General features: G+C 43.9%; 1 protein-coding gene and 1 long non-coding RNA gene across 12 annotated transcripts in view; one reads left to right on the forward strand and one right to left on the reverse strand.

The window, feature by feature from the left end:
- GATAD2A (GATA zinc finger domain containing 2A) overlaps nucleotides 1-18,366 on the reverse strand; it is a 114,649-nt gene that overhangs the window by 53,514 nt on the left and 42,769 nt on the right. For 4 of the 10 annotated variants that reach the window (XM_072786589.1, XM_072786587.1, XM_072786588.1 and 1 more), the window contains exons 2-3: nucleotides 13,415-13,503; nucleotides 10,433-10,559 (exon numbers count right to left, since the gene is read on the reverse strand). In XM_072786589.1, coding sequence (XP_072642690.1) covers nucleotides 10,433-10,546 — 114 coding nt within the window. In that variant the 5' untranslated portion in view covers nucleotides 10,547-10,559; nucleotides 13,415-13,503. Of the gene's footprint in view, nucleotides 1-10,432; nucleotides 10,560-13,414; nucleotides 13,510-18,366 lie in introns of those variants that run through there. The other 6 variants (XM_072786593.1, XM_072786590.1, XM_072786591.1 and 3 more) reach the window with 3 other exon arrangements.
- The window catches only part of LOC140610484 (uncharacterized), a 44,440-nt gene continuing 34,554 nt past the window's right edge, over nucleotides 8,481-18,366 (forward strand). For both annotated transcript variants that reach the window (XR_012012125.1, XR_012012124.1), the window contains exons 1-2: nucleotides 8,481-8,516; nucleotides 13,393-13,538. This is a non-coding gene — a long non-coding RNA (uncharacterized lncRNA). The remainder of the gene's footprint in view (nucleotides 8,517-13,392; nucleotides 13,539-18,366) is intronic.

The raw sequence follows: 18,366 nt of genomic DNA on the forward strand, positions 1-18,366 counted from the left end.
AAATTACCAGCACTGCAACCATGCTCATTTCTACTTTGTGCATATACAGTAAGTTAAGCTTCCAGAGAAGACAGAGAACTAAACACTCTTTACTGCTGTTTATAGGAGTAATGTCTGAACCCAAAAGGGAACTTCTACACGATAAAGACCCTGGTCAGTTACTAACCACCTAGGACATCTCATATCCTAGTTTACAGCCTGTCTGGCCCAGTAGGATGTGGATGCTAATAGGCTCCTAACAAATACGGTTACTGGGGACACCTGGGTGGTTCAGCAGTTGAGTATGTGCCTTCAGCTCCAGGGCATGATCCTGAAGTCCTGGGATCAAGTCCCCCATCAGGCTCTCAGCATGGAGCCTGCTTCTCCCTCTGCCTATGTCTTTGTCTATGTCTGTCTCTCTCTCTCTCTTCTCTCATAAATAAATAAAATCTTAAAAAAAAAAAATACAGGGATCCCTGGGTGGCGCAGCGGTTTGGCGCCTGCCTTTGGCCCAGGGCGCGATCCTGGAGACCCGGGATCGAATCCCACATCGGGCTCCCAGTGCATGGAGCCTGCTTCTCCCTCTGCCTGAGTCTCTGCCTCTCTCTCTCTCTCTCTCTGTGACTATCATAAATAAATAAAAATTTAAAAAAAAAAAAAAATACAGATACAGCACCAGACAGTGACCTCTCCAAGGGACCAGTGACCCAGTGGTGCCTGCTCTGTGGAGGATAGGAAGAATAGCTCAGGAATAGCTCAAGAATAGCTTCCTACCTTCATGGGAGCACAGACCTTGTAAAGGCTGTGAAATCTATGTACTAATTTCCATTTTACTAAAAGTCAACACTAGAAAAGAGTTCACCATGCTGGTGGAAGGGAAGAATCTACAAATGCTTCATTAGAGCTAGGCTTCCAAGGCAAACTCTGGACTTGCAAAGATAGAGGAGGAAGGGAAAAAATACTAGAAAAGACAGAGTGGCAGAAATATACAGGTGCGTGAAAACCCACCTCCAAGGAAAGTAAACAAAAGCAAATAAAAGAAGATCAAAACTTTCAACAATTGTTTTTTAAATGGGATGAAATTGTGTAGAAGGAATCCTGTTACAGAGACCACTTCTATTCAGTGTGAGAGGCTCTCAGTGACGACAGGGCTTCCCCTGGACTTCCCTGGGCACCAGTTACCCTTTAAGAATCCAGGGGCTGGGGTTGGGGTGGAGGTCAGGACCAGCCATCAGCCTGTGAGAGTGAGGAACTGTACGGGCGGAACCTGTAACTGGGTCCTGAAGGACAGGGTGGAAGGAAGCCCTAAGAGCTGTGAAACGGCAGAGTATGTTCCAAAGACACATACACACAACATAAAGTGCCTCCAGTCATTCCATCAAACAAGTCAATCTGAGCACCAAGAACTGAGCACTCTTCAGGGAACCACTCTGCCCCTAGTCCCTACAAGTGCTCTATATCTAACCTTTTTGGGAAAAGACATCATTTATAAATGCAGTGCTCAGCTTGGACCAAGAGTGAAAAGGGAAGGTCAAGTTCAGGAGCATCTCAGTCTCCTCCTAACAAGGCACTTAAAACATCCCAGGTGTGCCCACACAATGTGCTCCCTCTGAAATGCTAATGACCCATCAAATATAAGCCCATTACCACCAAGAGGGTGGGGGTCATCCGAGAGAGGCCACAACAAATGCTTCTATCTATCTAGTCACCTTCAGTCCTTGGTTCAAGAACCATCCAGAGAAACAAGTTTTTAAGACTGAAAAGTTTAAAAAGAATTGGCACCTCTGGTTTTCACATTTACAAATAAACACACATTTATAATCTGATTTTTTTAGGTGGAAAATTTGTAAATGATGTCTCTGAATTAATGTTTGGGAATATATTTAACAAAGTTAACCTGGATAGCAAAAACTTTAACACACTTAAGTGGTGACCATCAACAATATACAGACAAAACCTTAATGGTCTTCAGATTCCTAAACACAAATCCCATACAGACAGCAAAGAACACAGCACTGGTAGTAGCTCACTCCAGCAGAGTGTGTGGGAACAAAGCAGGTTTTGGGACAAACCTCCAGAAAATAGATGGTCACAAGGCTGCTGACAGTTCACCAGGCTGCTCAAACTTGCCCCAGGGATGTGCAGGGCCAAGTCTGGGATGTCAGGTCCTCAGACTCCAACCTCCCTCCCTGGAGTCATGGGAGAACAGGGGAGGTGGCGGCTCAGGTACTGAAAAAGCACAGGTCCTATCCTAGGAAGACAGTATAGGGAATATATTTTTATCTTCCCTCAGATACAGCCAATCTCCTGCAAACTTCTGAAAACAGGGAATAATGTGGATCATACAGATCTGCACCCAAGCCCCATGCCTTGGCTTCTAAGCACCCTTTCCCAGAAGAAAGCCCATCTTTATCTCTTGCCATAGCACACAGTAGAAGAAAAGTACACTTAAACGCTGATCACATGTTAAGAGGGGGAGAACTGGTAGCAAGTGTCTTTAAAACTACAGTAGCTTGTCCAGGCTCATACTGGAGATAAGACTTGGCTTTTGTGTTTGTTCTCAAAGTATCCAGTGAACACCCAACACCACCCACCTGGATGTGGCCCCACAAGGGCGTCTGAACGGCCAGCAGCCAGGGCCATTGGGCCAAAGCCCAACTCTGCAGTCAGAGAGAAATAGATGCTGTTAGAGAAACACACAACACAGAAACAAAGGTACTGCCTATGAAGGGCAATCTGAGCAATATTAAATGTCCACAGGGAAACAGTAACGAGGAGTCCCCCTGGTGGGGATGTCACTCTGAGGGCTAGTTGGCTACATTTGCATCCCATGGGAAAGGAACAGCCCTCTGTTCCTTCCCAGCTGCCTCCTGGGCCATGTGCCTTCATGGCCTACAAAGGGTTACACCTGCCATTTCATGCCATCTGCAATGTGCCCATGGGGTGTCACATCACAAAATGGGAAGCCTTAACCCTTTCAGTGCCAACTCCCTCAGGGCCAAGATACAGCTCTAACCACTAGCTCCATTGAGGCCGTGGCTGGCAATGGCAGGGAGGTTTTGGCACAAACAATGGTAGGAAGGACCAAAAGAGTCACCTCTGTTCCTAGGAGGAGAAAGGAGTAAATAGTGGGGGAACCAAGCGTACCTCTTATGTCATTTTCATCAGGGTGCCCAGCAATATGGTAACACCTGGAGGCCTTTCCTGGGCTTCCCTTGTTAAGCTCCTCCCTGTACATACTCCGTGGTATCACAGCACCATGGCAAATGCCCCAGGAGGATCAGAGCCAGCAGAGAAATTTAGTTGGTCCTAAATGTAAGGACCAACTAACTACTTCTTTTAGGACCAACTAAGTTTCTGGTCTCAATAAAGCCCATGGGACTAAGAAATAATTCCTATCAACGAAAAGTTCTCTCAGTACTTTCTAAACAGCTATAAGAGAGAAAACAAATCCCACTTGTGGAGCCTCTACCCTGTGAGTGGAAAGATACTCCTTGGGTAGGGAGTTGTTCAGATACCTACAACAATCTCTGGGAACAGCAGAGCTGGGTTTGAGGATATCCCATTAAGTGGTCCTTTTGTAAAAGATACTATTTAAGGGGATCCCTGGGTGGCTCAGTGCTTTAGCTCCTGCCTTCGGCCCAAGGCGTGATCCCGATGTCCCGGGATCGATCATGTCCCACCCACATCGGGCTCCCTGCATGGAGCTTCCTTCTCCCTCTGCCTGTGTCTCTGCCTCTCATAAATAAATGAATAATAAAAAAAAATTTTTTTTAAAAGATACTATTCAAAGTAAAAGCAAGGCCCTCACCACACACAGCCTTGAGGTCAGGTCAGCCTCTCTGAACTTGTCTCCTGCTATTCTGTACCACCCCACCCTGACCCCATACTATTATGCCATACTGACATTCTGACTTTCCTCTGACAGTCAACCTCACTCCCACCCCAGGGCCTTTGCACTTCTTGCTCTCTCTGCCTACAAGGCTCTTCCCCCACCTTCCGCCCCCCTCTGTGAACTACCCTCTTTTTTAGCTCTCAGCTGAGACACAAAAATGATATCTATCTCCCTCTGTGGACTTCTAACCTCTTTCCCACTTCATCACCACTTAATATTCTATTTATGTGTCTTTCTGTGTATCCTCCTAACCCCATCTCCCATAAGACAGGGAACACCTCTTTGTTCAGTGCTACCATCCTAGAGCCCAGGACAGAATACATGCTCAATATAAATCTGTTAAACATACAAGAAATTCCCAGCTATCACTCCACTGCCTAGTTAAATAAACCAAAATGTCTTCATGCCAATAAAAAGGATAAAGATCAAAAACAAAACTTTTACCTTTTAACAAAAATTAACTCAAAATAGGTCAAAGACCTAACTATTAAAAGCTAAACCTATAAAACTCAGGAAAAAACGGAAGGGTAAATCATGACCTTGGGTTTGGCAACAGATTCTTAAATGTGAAATCAAAAGTACAATATCAACAGAAGAAAAAAAAAAGGCCAACTGGACTTCATCAAAATTAAAATCTAATGTGCATAGGAATATGGGGGGCAGGGTCTGGCTAGCTCAGTCAGGAGTGTGGAATCTCAATCTCAGGACTGTAACTTTGAGCTCCACATTTGGTATAGAGATTACTTAAAATCTTGAAGGGGTGGGATGGGGAAGGAAACAACCCACAAAATGGGAGAAAATATAAGCAAATAATATATCTGATAAAGGTCTAGTGTATAGAATATGGAAAGAACTCTTATAATTAAAAAAGAAATCCAATTCAAAAACAGGTGAAGGATTCGAATAGACATTTCTCCACAAAGAAGATATACAAATGGCCAGGGCAGCCCGGGTGGCTCAGCGGTTTAGCGCTGCCTTCAGACCAGGGTGTGATTCCGGAGACCCAGAATCAAGTCCCATGTCAGGCTCCCTGCGTGGAGCCTGCTTCTCCCTCTGCCTGTGTTTCTGCCTCTCTCTCTGTGTCTCTCATGAATAAATAAAATCTTAAAAAAAAAAAAAAAAGGGCAATAGACATATGAAAAGATGTTCAACATTTGTCATCAGATAAATGCAAATCAAACCCACAATTAGATACTATCCCATACCCACTAGGATGGTTATAATAAAAAACAGAAAAAGAAAAGTGTTGTCAAGGATGTGGAGAAACTGGAAGTTTCATACATTGTTGACAGGAACATAAAATGTTGCAGTGATGTGGGTAACAGTCTTGACAGTCTCTTAAAAGTTAAATACAAAAAAAAAAAAAAAAAAGTTAAATACAGCATTACCATATGACCTAGAAATTCTACTGCTAGGTATATAAGAGATGTGAAAACATATTCACAGAAAAACTTACATACAAATGTTAAAAGCAGCACTATTCACAATAGTTAACAAATAGAATCAACCCAAATGCCCATCAACATCCATGGGCTGTGATACATCCCATACAATGAAATATTATTCGCTCATAAAAAATAATGAAGTTCTGATTCATGTCATAATGTGGATGAAAATACTGTGTTGAATGAGAGCAGCCAGATAAAAAGGCCACATAGAATAAAAAAAGATTCCATTTATATGAAATGCCCAGAACAGGCAAATCCATGGAGACATAAAGTAGATGAGTGGTTGCCAGGGCCCTGAAGGGCACAGAGGTAGAGTGGGGAGTGACCGCTAATGGGTACAGATTCTTTTGAGGATAAAAACATTCCGGAATTTGACAGAAATGGTTATCATACAATATTGTGAGTGTATTAAATGCCACTGCAACTGTACACTTTGAAATGGTTAAACTGGTGAATTTTAGGTTCTGTAAATCAACCATACAGTTCTCAGTGTCTTAAGTCACAACAAACCCACCACACAGGTGGGAACTAAACTGCCTCCAAGCAAAAGAGCTAATGCCTAGAAGCAAGGCCATGTGGGCAAAGATCAATTTAGCAATGGGGAGTCAAGGCAAAGAGAGCAAGGTCTCAGACAATTGGGGTCACACAACTAACACCAGCAGAACATGATTTAAGTCAAGTTCATTACAGACTTCACACTGCCTAAAACCAAAACAACACACACTATGGTTTTAGATTAACACACTCCCAGGAATGTGCCACCCGCCTCAGTCTTACAGGTGTTTTACTCATTCATTCATCCAAATAACTGCCTGGTTTCTACCAGGAACCAGGGGCTGACTGGTCCAACATGGACACTCCTGGGGGGTTCCAATGACAGGCCTCCTTCCAGGAAACCCTGGGAAGATACACAAGGAGGCGGGTGGGCGGACAGTGGACACAGAGTGAGGTCCCTTCCACTCTGAGAGTTGCAGTGATCCCAGGATCAAACCATCTACTTTATCCACTCCTGATTGCCTATGGCTGCTATGGACAGATGAGGAGAGATTGTTTTCTAATCAAAAATATATCATGTCACAAAACAAAGTATAGAATATCATAGTCAAAGTATTGAGGTAAAGAAGCACATGTAGTGATAAAATGAGAACTCCAAGTACTGGGAAGGGAAGCCAGAGGTTCAGGGAAAGGAAAGTGCCATCAGCATTACAGTGCATCAGGTAGAAACCAGAATGCCTGATTCGCCTCAGTTTCCTTACCTGTGAAATGGGAATAGCACCCAGGCTATCACTAATGCTCTCTGAAGGCTCCATGAAAGGTAGCTGTGAGTATTATTACAGAAAGGTTATAATCAGGCTATTCCACCTGACAGGCCTCCAGCCACAGACCCTCACAACAATTCCAGCATCGCTGCTGAAGGTTTTCTGCTTGAATTTAACCAAAAGAGGCCACCACCCTCACTTTTATAAACTGCTCTTTCTCTTTGGTGACATATGCCACAAAGCTCCCTGAGTGAATGCCTAGGTTAAGCCCATTTTTCAAATTTTTGATCATGGAAAACTGCAAACATACCCACAGAAGTAGCAAGAGCGTGACTCATAGTGCACATGCACTATCCAGGCTGTAGGTCTTCCACACTTAGCCTTCCCCACACTCTATAACCTCATGTGAAGCAATTTCTACACAGCATTCATTTTATGAAGGACCTGGTCCGTATTTATCTCTACAACACGAACAAATAACAATCTCATGAGCTAACTTCCAATAATTTAACAAAAAGCATTTCTCAATCTCCATCAGTCATGTTCAGTTGAAATCTATAGGTACCCACCAACCTTTCCTTTCAACCATACATTTATTTATCCTGTTTCCCACCGTCAGGTTTGCTGATGGCATCCCTGTGGTATAATGCAACATGCCCGTAATTTACTATCAACTAGATTTTGAGGCCCAACCAAGCACACATCATTCCTAAAGCACACACACCCTTCTTGGGAACAGGCAGCCACTGAGGATAAGTGTCTGAAAAAAAAATTTTTTTTTTTTAAGATTTATTTATTCATGAGAGACACAGAGAGAGGCAGTGATATAGGCAGAGAGAGAAGCAGGCTCCCCACAGGGAACCTAATGTGGGACTTGATCCCAGGACCCAGGGATCACCACCTGAGCCAAAGACAGATGCTCAACCACTAAGCCACCCAGGAAGCCCAGGTGCCTGAAAATTTATAAGCTTATAATCCCATCTTTTTAAAGATTTTATTTATTTATTCATGAGACACACACACACACACAGAGGCAGAGACACAGGCCGAAGGAGAAGCAGGCTGCATGCAGGGAGCCTGATGTGGGACTTGATCCTGGGACTCCAGGATCACGCCCTGGGCCAAAGTCAGGCACTAGACCGCTGAGCCACCCAGGAATTCCCAATCCCATCATTTCAATTAGCCAGAATGTGTTAATAGTTGCACTATCCACTAGCCACATGTGGCCATTTAAATAGGCTAAAATTAAAATGAAAATTTGACTTCTTTGAACTATTCCAGGTGCCACAATGGACAGTGAGGGTACAGAGAGTTCTACGAAGTTCTGTAGAGCAGCACTGACCTGTGAGGGGAACTTGTTCTCACCCACTATTTTGTTCCTCAAGAATTCAGTCCATAGAAAAGAGAAAGGATAAATGCTAATTTCTCTCCATTTATCAGTTTCTGAAATAAACTGGTTCCCTAGCACTTTCCAAAGGGGACCAGTGAGTTTCTTCCTCTCCTGTGAGCACCAACATAAATAAACCTGTGGATTTATTTTATTAACACATCTGATGCTCCAACTCAGTAATCCATTCTTATGGGACACCTGTCCCATCCTTGGTAGTCTTATACAATCAGGATATTTCCAATGTAAATTCAGAATTAAAACATTTTAACTTAAGTGCTTTGATTTTATACTCGTATTTTTCTTTGGTACTGAAAATTCTGGTTCTTATAGACAATAGTTACTTGCTTTCTCCTATAATACAGTTGTCCCCACTTATCCACCATTTCAGTTACCTGCGACCAATCACGGTCCAGGAGTGGATGATCCTCTGGCATACCATTAGAAGTCAATAGTAGCTTAATGCTATGTCACAATGTCTACATCATTCACCTCACTTCATCCCCTCTCACATAGGCATTTTATCATCTCACATCATCCCAAGAAGGGTGAGTACAGTACTAAGATATTTTGAGAGAGAGACACCACGTTCCACAACTTTTATTTCAGTATACCCATAATAGTTCTATTATTAGTTATTGTTGTCAATTTCTTACTGGCCCTAACTTATATATTAAATTTTATCATAAGTATATATGTATAGGAAAATTCATAGTATATACAGGGTTTGACAATCTCTGCATTTTCAAGCATCCCATCAAGGATGGTCCTGGAAAATATCCTTGTAGGGAAGGGGGCACTACTGTATATAACACTAAGACTATTGGTATTATTAACCTAAAACCAAAAAGAATTCCTAAAATAGTTAATGATTTTTTAAAAGAAGTTTTTACCCTTATGGCATATCACACTAAAACGCTTACAGTCTAACTACAATGTTTAAAAAGTCTAGGGGATTCCTGGGTGGCTCAGCAGTTCAGCACCTGCCTTTGGCCCAGGGCGTGATCCTGGAGTCCTGGGATCGAGTCCCGCATCAGGCTCCCGGCAGGGAGCCTGCTTCTCCCTCTGCCTGTGTCTCTGCCTCTATCTATGTCCATCATGAATAAATAAATAAAATCTTAAAAAAAAAAAAAAAAAAAAAGTCTAGCAAAGGAAATCCTCTCTCAGAGGTCAAGTCACCAATTTAAGTCACAACTGACATACACCTAGATTCATATAAACTTCCTTTTGTTTTTTTAGGGGCTGCTTCTCTTCCCCTCCTCATAACATGCGCCATACTTTTGTTTATAATTATGTAAAACACCCATCTGGTACTACATAGAAAAGAAAGCCAGAGACATCTTCTGGTAACCTTGTCCCCTCTCAGCCCTCCTCCCAGAAATGACTATGTTCATTTATGGTTTAGATTTCCTGTATTTAAAAATAAAATACAAGCAAACACACACACACACACACACACACACACACACATACATCCATAGCCCCCCACCTTTCTCTTGGATAGGTAAATGTGCTACATACATCTCTTCATCCTCCACCTTGTTTTTTCCACTTATTTCACCCTAGAAATCCTGTCACCATGACATGAGGACATCCTCCTTCCTTCCTTCAGGGGCTTGACGCCATCCCACCAGGGGATCCACCCCCATTGTCTCCAACCCCAACTGACAAACACCTAAGTCATTTCCAGTTTTGCTACTTCAGAATGTTGTAATGAACATCCTTGTCACAATTCTTAATTTTGACACTGTATCTTTGTGATACCTTTCCAGAACTGGAATTTTTGGAGCAAAGGGTAAGCAAATCTCTAAGGAGTTGTGAACCTCTAAAAAAGCAACATATGGCAGTGCCTGATTTCCACCAACAGATTGGTATTCACCTCTGGGGACAAAAAGTCAGAAATGTTGTCTTGAGGAAGCTTTAAAGAACATTATTCTTAATATCAGAAAGACATGAGCATCTTCCATAGCTTGGTTACGGCTATCTGCATTCATGGTCTTTGTGAACTGTTTTTCTATAAGCCATACTCATTTTTAATCCTTAACACCCAACATAAGGCTAGTCATTCAGCACATGAGCAGTGTGCTCAACAAACAGAGCTCCTGACAAGCAAAACTTGAAGGGTGGATGCTACATCCAAATCCATTAGCCTAAGCAGGCAGTCTGACCCAAGGCGTGCACACATGCAACTGCATACAAGGTGGGGCATTGTGTGGGGGCTGTGTGTATACCTTAGGGCTCCCTGGGAGCCTACCCTCCTCCTCATCTGTGCCCATTGAGTCCTGAGTGGCAGGAATGGGGAGACCCTAGCTGATCACAAGCCATGATTTAACTGAAAAGTGGGTGTGAGGTGGTATTAACCAGAGAAAACCCAAAATCAATCAATTTGCTGAGGTGACTTATATCCCACAACAAAAAGTATAAGCTGGGGGATCCCTGGGTGGCTCAGTGGTTTAGCGCCTGCCTTGGGCTCAGGGCGTGATGCTGGATTCCCAGGATCGAGTCCCACGTCGGGCTCCCTATGGGAGCCTGCTTCTCCCTCTGCCTGTATCTCCGCCTCTCTCTCTGTGTCTCTCATGAATAAATAAAATCTTTAAAAAGATAAAAAAGATAAAAGATAAAAAGATTTTAAAATTTTAAAAATCTTTTAAAAAGTATAAGCTGACATATTTATAAATCTTAAGAAATTCAAGAGTGTTTTTGCCTGTCTGACATTAGCCATCACATGCCATAACTGTTCATAGACTGTCCCTTTCCCATCAAGCCCCTCCATGCACTGGATGGGGAGGGCAGGGTCAGAAAGAATACCTAGGATGACTTCCAGGAGTTTAAATTCCCAAACCAACTGCTTCTAATGCTATGGGAAGCAGATTTCTTTCTTTCTTTTTCTCTTTCTTTCCTCTTTTCCATTCATTCATTCATTCATTCAGCAAGTACTTACTACTTCTGAGTTAACCAAGGACAGGAAAGAGGCAGGAGCACCTACCCTAGGACTTCAGAGAACCCTAAGCCAGCCCACTGCCTTCAGAAAATGACCTGAGCTATAGGACAAAGGCAATCACTAACTCCAGTGGGCTGGCCTTCAAATGAGACCTTTTTCAGATGTAAAGTTCTTTGATTTTTTTTTAAAGATTTATTTATTTATGATAGACAGAGAGAGAGAGAGAGAGAGAGAGGCAGAGACACAGGAGGAGGGAGAAGCAGGCTCCACGCAGGGAGCCCGACAAGGGACTCGATCCCGGGACTCCAGGATCGCGCCCTGGGCCAAAGGCAGGCACTAAACCGCTGAGCCACCCAGGAATCCCCAAGTTCTTTGATTTTTAAACACTAATGTCTAAAGGTAGCCTGTCAATACCCAAGTGCCAGGCCCACTCTGGGATGTCCCACTACTCCACAGCACCAGGTAACAAGCCACCAGAACCAGGTAACAAGTATCATCAACACTGATGATCCTCAACTAGCTCTAAGAAACCAGCACAGATTTTAGGTCACTTCTGTCTCCAGAAAACCCTGGGAGCCTCAGGCAGTGCTGGGGAATACAGAATGGTGCAGGTGTCATGACAACAGTCTGTCAGGTCCTCAAAAAGTTCAACCGTTACCATATGACCCAGCAATTCCACTCCTAGGTATATACTCAAAGGAATCAAAAACACATCCACACAAATTGTATACACAAATGTTTATAGCAGCACTATTCACAATTGCCAAAAAGTAGAAACAGCCCAAATTTATCCCAGATGAATGAATAAGTGGTCCTTCCATGTAACGGAATTACTACTCAGCCATAAAAGAGCATGAAGCAATGAATCATGCTACAACGTGGATGAACCTCAAAAACTACAACGAGAGAAGCCAGACACACAAGGTTATATATCATGTGACTCGGTTGATAGGAAATGTTCAGAACAGGCAAATGCATAGACACAAAGCAGATTAGAGGGAGAGGGAGGATAAGGAGTGACAGCTAATGAGGATGGAGTTTCTTTTTGGGGTATAAGTGTTCTGGAACTAGATAGAGGTGATGGTTGTACAACTTTTATATATACAAAAAAACAAAAACACTAAATTATATACTATAAATGTGTGAACTGTATGGTAGACAAATTATATCTTGAGTGTTTAAAAACATTTTTTAAAGCACTGGTAAAGCTTGTTTTTGTCAGGAAAGCATTCTGGAAATATTTTCCCACTACCAGGATACTTGACCATGTTCATGGGTTTTGGTTTTTGTTTTGTTTTTTTGCTAGATGTAAATAAGAGCTATAAACCAATCCCAACTCTCGCCAAGAAGCAGGTGAATCGGGCAGCCTGGGTGGCTCAGCGGTTTAGTGCTGCCTTCAGCCCAGGGTGTGATCCTGGAGACCCAGGATCGAGTCCCACGTCAGGCACCTTGCAAGGAGCCTGCTTCTCCCTCTGCTTCTTCTCTCTCTCTCCTGTGTTTCTCATGAATAAATAAATAAAATCTTAAAAAAAAAAAAAAGGGGCAGGTGAATCCAGGTGTGACTGGTTCTCACCCTATGCAGCTTTGGCGCTGTTATAGGGGCGTACACTCTCCTCAGCAAGTCACCAGCTGGCTGGCCTATAAGAGGAAGCAGCTGACCAACCGAGGAGGTCTCCAAGCTGCCTTCTAGGTTCTAACTCTCAGTTCTACATTATTCTCCAGATAGACAGTCCTGGGCCAAAATGTGACTGGCCAGACAACAATCCCACCCAGGTGTCAAGATCTGTCCTGCTGGGTTCTGATAGCCCTTGAGAGTCAACTTGAGAGCCCTAAGCAGGGGGTGAGACCGGCTCAGTTTCCTCACAGGCGTGCTTAAGTAGGGGTGAGCAGTTCCAAGCACCAGTGCAGGGGCCTGTGCCACTGACAGTGGTCAGGGTAAAATTCTATCATTTTGGTCACTGTTGGGAAATCACAAAAATGGCCTGAGGGCAAAGGCCACCTGACCAGGATTATCCTCTACTCCTGATACTCCCAGGAAGGTTTATTCCATTCAGGCCTGGGCTTTTCAAGTGAACCCTGAGACACAAAGGGAGAGCAAATGGCCTCCCTGGAAGCAACAGGCAGGGCCTGGGTGATCCCATGGTGACAGCCCAGTACACAGTCCTAGAGGGACTTGCCTCCCTCCATTTCCTCTAGGAGGTGGCTATAAGCATCTGAAGCAGTGCTTAGTTTCTTTCTTTCTTTTTTTTTTTTAAAGATTTCATTTTATTTATTCATAAGAGACACAGAGAAAAAGAGACACAGGCAGAGGGAGAAGCAGGCACCATGCAGAGAGCCTGATGTGGGACTCCAGGATCATGCCCTGGGCTGAAGGCAGGTGGCAAACCGCTAGAGCTACCCAGGGATCCCCACAGTGCTTAGTTTCAAATGTCCATGGAGCTGATTGAGGCTTGCTGGGCAAATTAAGAGTCTTCCTTCCACAGGTACTGGATCCCAAACACTCACCTGGCTTCTGTGCATGGGAGGCCTGGTCCTACCAGCTGGCCATGGCGGCAGCTACGTCAAAGGCAACTTGTGTCAACGTGCTGACCAACCTGAAGGACAGAAAAAGAAATACTGAGTTTCCAAGGCAAGTTTCTGAAATATATAGACAATTTTCAGTGTCCCCCACCCCTGTAATTACATAGCAAAATTTTATATTTCAACCACAGCTATGCCTCTGCTACCTTCCACAGGGGGGCAGGCTGAGGAAATAAATTTCTATCACTCTCTGACCTATGACCTGATATAGTACTAACCAATAAACACTAGCACCCAAAAAACTGACTACAGCAATATGGACATAGATAAGAGGTGGTAATAAACAGCCACATGCCAATATACTGAATACACAGAAAATGGGTCAATGTTTTGGTTACAACAGTAATAACATTAACAGCAGAAATAGTTATATCTAGAATTTAATAGGTACTCAGTAGTGAGTTCCAGTTACCATGCTAAAACGCCCTATCTCTTTGAATCCCCAAGACAATCTTAGGGTTATGCAATCATTTCCGTTTTACACATAAAGGAACCGATTTGTGTAATATTCAGGAATTTGCCCCGAATCACCCAGGTCTCCCTCTACAGACATGACCCTCTTTGCTCCCTGGTCCAAACCACCCACCATTCCAAGCAGTGTAGGGTTTGCCTTCAAAAAGATGAAGATGCAGTGTGCCTGCAACCTGGCAGACTTTACCTCCAAAGGGCAACTCAAAGTTTTATGCTGAGGATCATTTTCACAGGGATTATAAAACAACTGCCCAGTGAGAAAGAGCGAGCTGCCTGTTTTACAGACAGGAAAATTAAGGATCAAGAATGTTCAGAACTCTCTCAAGGTCATAGAGACAACGTGGCCCCAGGACTTCCCCCTCTTTTGTGACATCAGACATGCAGGGCTCCACCCACAGAGGCTAAACCTAGAGAACCAGCCAAATCCCAGGGCAGTGCTGTCAGTTGTAGCTTGCAGAATACTGTATCACCTCAGTTGTCATTCTTTGCGCCCACATGACTACCAGGAGCTTGGCTCTGATATGAAACCTTTATTTTTAAACTGGGTTCACAGCAATTCACAGTTCATGGATAGTGAGAAACACTTCCACAGGAGAACTTGCAAAATAAGCAAGTATCAGTGAACTCTATGGAAAGACCTTTGGGCACCAAGGAGCACATGGCATCCTCCTCCGTGAGGCCCAGCACTAGCTGCAGCCACCACCTGGGCTAGTTCCTGGGGAGGGGGGTACTTCCTGTCGCTGTTTCTTGGCCCCATTCAGAACAACAACAACAAAAAAAAACCAGTGGACATTGTTAATCCTAGTTCTTTCAGATCTCCTGAGCCATGGCCTCACTCTGCCACAAAGAGGGAACACCTACCCTGAATCTTCAGAAATAGGGTCAATACAAGTCAGCAATATTTCCACACAGATTTTTAAAAATCCATTTAAAATAGCATAAATATGAAATACTTAAATTTTTAAAGAAACCAAAATTTAGGGTGGCTCAGCGGTTTAGCGCCGCCATCAGTCCAGAGCGTGATCCTGGAGACAGGGATTGAGTCCCACATCAGGCTCCCTGTATGGAGCCTGCTTCTCCCTCTGCCTGTGTCTCTGCCCCCCCCCCCCCCATGAGTAAATAAATAAAACCTTAAAAGAAATGTACCCTTATTTATTTTGGAATAAATAGGGCACACACAGAGGAAAGGGCAGAGGGAGAGGAGAGAACCCTTGGGCAGACTCCCAACTGAGTGCAGACCCAAAGTGGGGCTCTGTCCCAGGATCCTAAGATCATGACCTAAGCCAAAATCAAGAGTCAGACACTTAACCAACACCACCCAGGCACCCCAGGATATGTTTAATTTTTTAAAAGATGTTCAAGGCCTATAAAAATGCAACTACAATAAGACATCACTGAGAGAAATGAAGGAAAATCTAAATGGAGATGTCTTGTCCATAGGTGTCAATACACCCCCAAATTGATCCAGATTGAATACAGTCCCAATAAAAAATCCCCAGTATGTTTTTGGGTTTTTTTTTTTGTAGAAAAAACAATCTGATTCTATTTTTTTTTTTTAATTTTTAAAGATTTTTTATTTATTAGAGACAGAGAGAGAGAGAGAAACAGGCAGAGGGAGAAGCAGGCTCCATGCAGGGAGCGTGACGTGGGACTCGATCCCGGGTCTCCAGGATCACACCCTGGGCAGAAGGCAGCGCTACCGCTGAGCCACCGGGGCTGCCCAATAATCTGATTCTAAATTTACACGAAGATGCTAAGGACCTAGAATAATGAGAACAATTGAAAAAGAGGAACAAATTTGGAGGACTTACTCTATCTGATTTCAAGACTTACCATAAAACTACAGTAACCAACTGGAACCTGGGTGGTTCAGTCAGTAAAGCATCCGACTCTTGATTTTGGCTCGGGTCTCGGATCATGATCTCAGGGTTGTGAGATCAAGCCCCACATTGGGCTCTGCAATGGGCTTAGAGACTGCTTTAGATGCTCCTCTCCCTCTGCCTCTCTCAGGACAGTGTGACAAAGACTGTCAGTCAAGAGATGGATGAACAGAATATACCTATGCACCGTGTACAACTGATTTTCGACAAAGAACCAGTATCCTACTCTGCAAGACCACAAGACACACTGGACGACATTTTCTTGGACAGTTTAACCCTGCAAGGAAAAAGGCCATCTTAATGTGTCATCACAACATACAGAGTGCATCATGGGATAGAATGCAATGTCCAAGACTCTCACACTCAAACACAGCTTTCCCCATTTCAGGTCACAGCAAACCCAGTCTTTCAGCTGCTCAGATTAAAAGCTGGAGTTGTCCTCTTGATAAGACTACTCCACTATCCAGTCCATCAGGGACTGCCATTAGTCAGTCCCTGCATTTGGTTCTGCCATCAAACACATCTAAAGCCCAACAGCTTCTTGTACCTCTGCTGGGCACACCGGGTTTGGTGTTTGCTGAGTGAAGTACTATCGTCTCCTGGCCCCAGAGGACTCTCTGGTGCCCACCCTGCTCATCCCTGCCTCAGCCATTTGGCTTCCTGGTCATGCCTCCAACACATCAGGCAACCCCCTACCTTCGGGTCTTTTTATGTTTTAAACGAAATCCCAGATATTTTATCATTTTAACAATCACTTTTTCAACTGGCATCCCAAATTGAAAATGACCTTTGACAACATAACTACCACATAATAATCCCTAAATGTCAGCAAACATCCAGTTCATATTCAGCTTCACACAGTTTCTCAGAAATGTCTGTGTATGGCCTGTTCTAACAGGAGCTGCTACGGTGTTTGTACTACACCTGCTCCCTCAGCCTCAATCACTCTCACCCCACAGATGGCAGACCCTTCCATGTCCCTCCTGCTCAAGTCACTGCTCAAAATGTCTCTGCAGAGGCCCACCCTGCTCCTTCTCTCCCACAGGCCTAGCCTCCCTGCATACTCCACATTATGCAGCTACTCTGTTTGTGGACTTTCTCACCCAATAAAAACGTAAATGCCACAAGGAAAGGGGTGTCTTGTCTGCCTGATGCGTGATTTTATTTCATGCACATACCAGGTGCCTGGTAAATATTTGAATGAATGGGTGGGGATGATTTAACATTGAAGAAGTAGGAACCTATCTGAGGATCCCACACACCAACAGTCCCTCCATTCAAATTGTGTGAAATTCACAAAGGAGTGGAAACCAAGTGGAGATCACTTAGCACCATCAAAACCAGGAGCATTTCTCTGAAATAAACTGTAGTTGTTTTTTACGATACATCATCTGGACTGTTTTGCCATCCACTTGCACTGGCTCGGTTGAAAGAGCTTTTACTGTTTTTATTTCCAACCCATACATTTAAAACAGTATCAAGTAACCCTTAAGTACACAATTACCAACTCATAAGAGACTCTTCTACTCCCTTGATAAATCGTTATGGCTTGGCTTTGACCCCACACCTGGGAAAAACGCACACCCACGTGCACACACATACACACACCACCTCAACTCTGCAACCCACCCAAACACAATGATTTCTCAGTCAAAGGGAGATCACACTTGGTAAGAAGGTAGCCATGGTAATTTACATGAAATCAAGTCACTGCACTTTGGGGAACAGAAGTCCTTTGTTGCCATTTCATCCTCTCTAGCTCAGGCAAGTGAGGTTGGCTCCCTTTAAACTTGAGGGGAGGAGCACTGGCCAAGAACTGGCTGTTGTCTGGGGAACTCCAGTTCTGAGGATACGCTCCAGTTACAGTTACAGTACCCAAGGCCAACACAGGGATGGGTCTCTGGGGCCACAGTCATCTGACCACGAAGTCTGGGCTCTCCAAGGCACCCCCCCAAGCCCTATGGAAGCTATACACCCCTGGTCTCCTTCTACCACCATCTGCACTCATCAAACATTTGTGCAATCTAAAAATTCTTCAACTGTATCTGTAACCAAATATTTACCACCCTGGCTCTAATCCAGTTCTGGAAACACAACATTAGGCCAAAACTCCAGGATGGAATCTAACAATATCCTTTCACCTTCTCCCACCTCTAAGTTCACAAAGTATACTTGGTCCATGAAAACTGAGTGCTCCTGAAGAAAAAATGTTACCCAGCCCCTCCCTGGCAAAGGTCTTAGCGACTGCACCACCAAATTATCAATGAGGGAATTCCCTGGTCAGCTCTATCAGAAAGGGAGAAACTGAGGCTGGACAACAGTAAAGCATCACAAGCAAGCCCAGAGGTCATACTGCTCCACGTGCTGGCTGGCTAGGGAATGATTAATTTGGGCCAACGATTCCACTTTCTAATCCGGGGTCTTCAAACTTGCCTGCGCTGTCCTGGCAAACAGTATTCCTGGAATACAGCCACACCCACCCAAGTATGTACTGTCCACAGCTGCTTCCATCTATAAGGCAGAACT

The sequence above is a fragment of the Canis lupus genome, chromosome 19 (assembly GCF_048164855.1).
Source record: "Canis lupus baileyi chromosome 19, mCanLup2.hap1, whole genome shotgun sequence".
NCBI classification, from domain to species: Eukaryota; Metazoa; Chordata; class Mammalia; order Carnivora; family Canidae; genus Canis; species Canis lupus.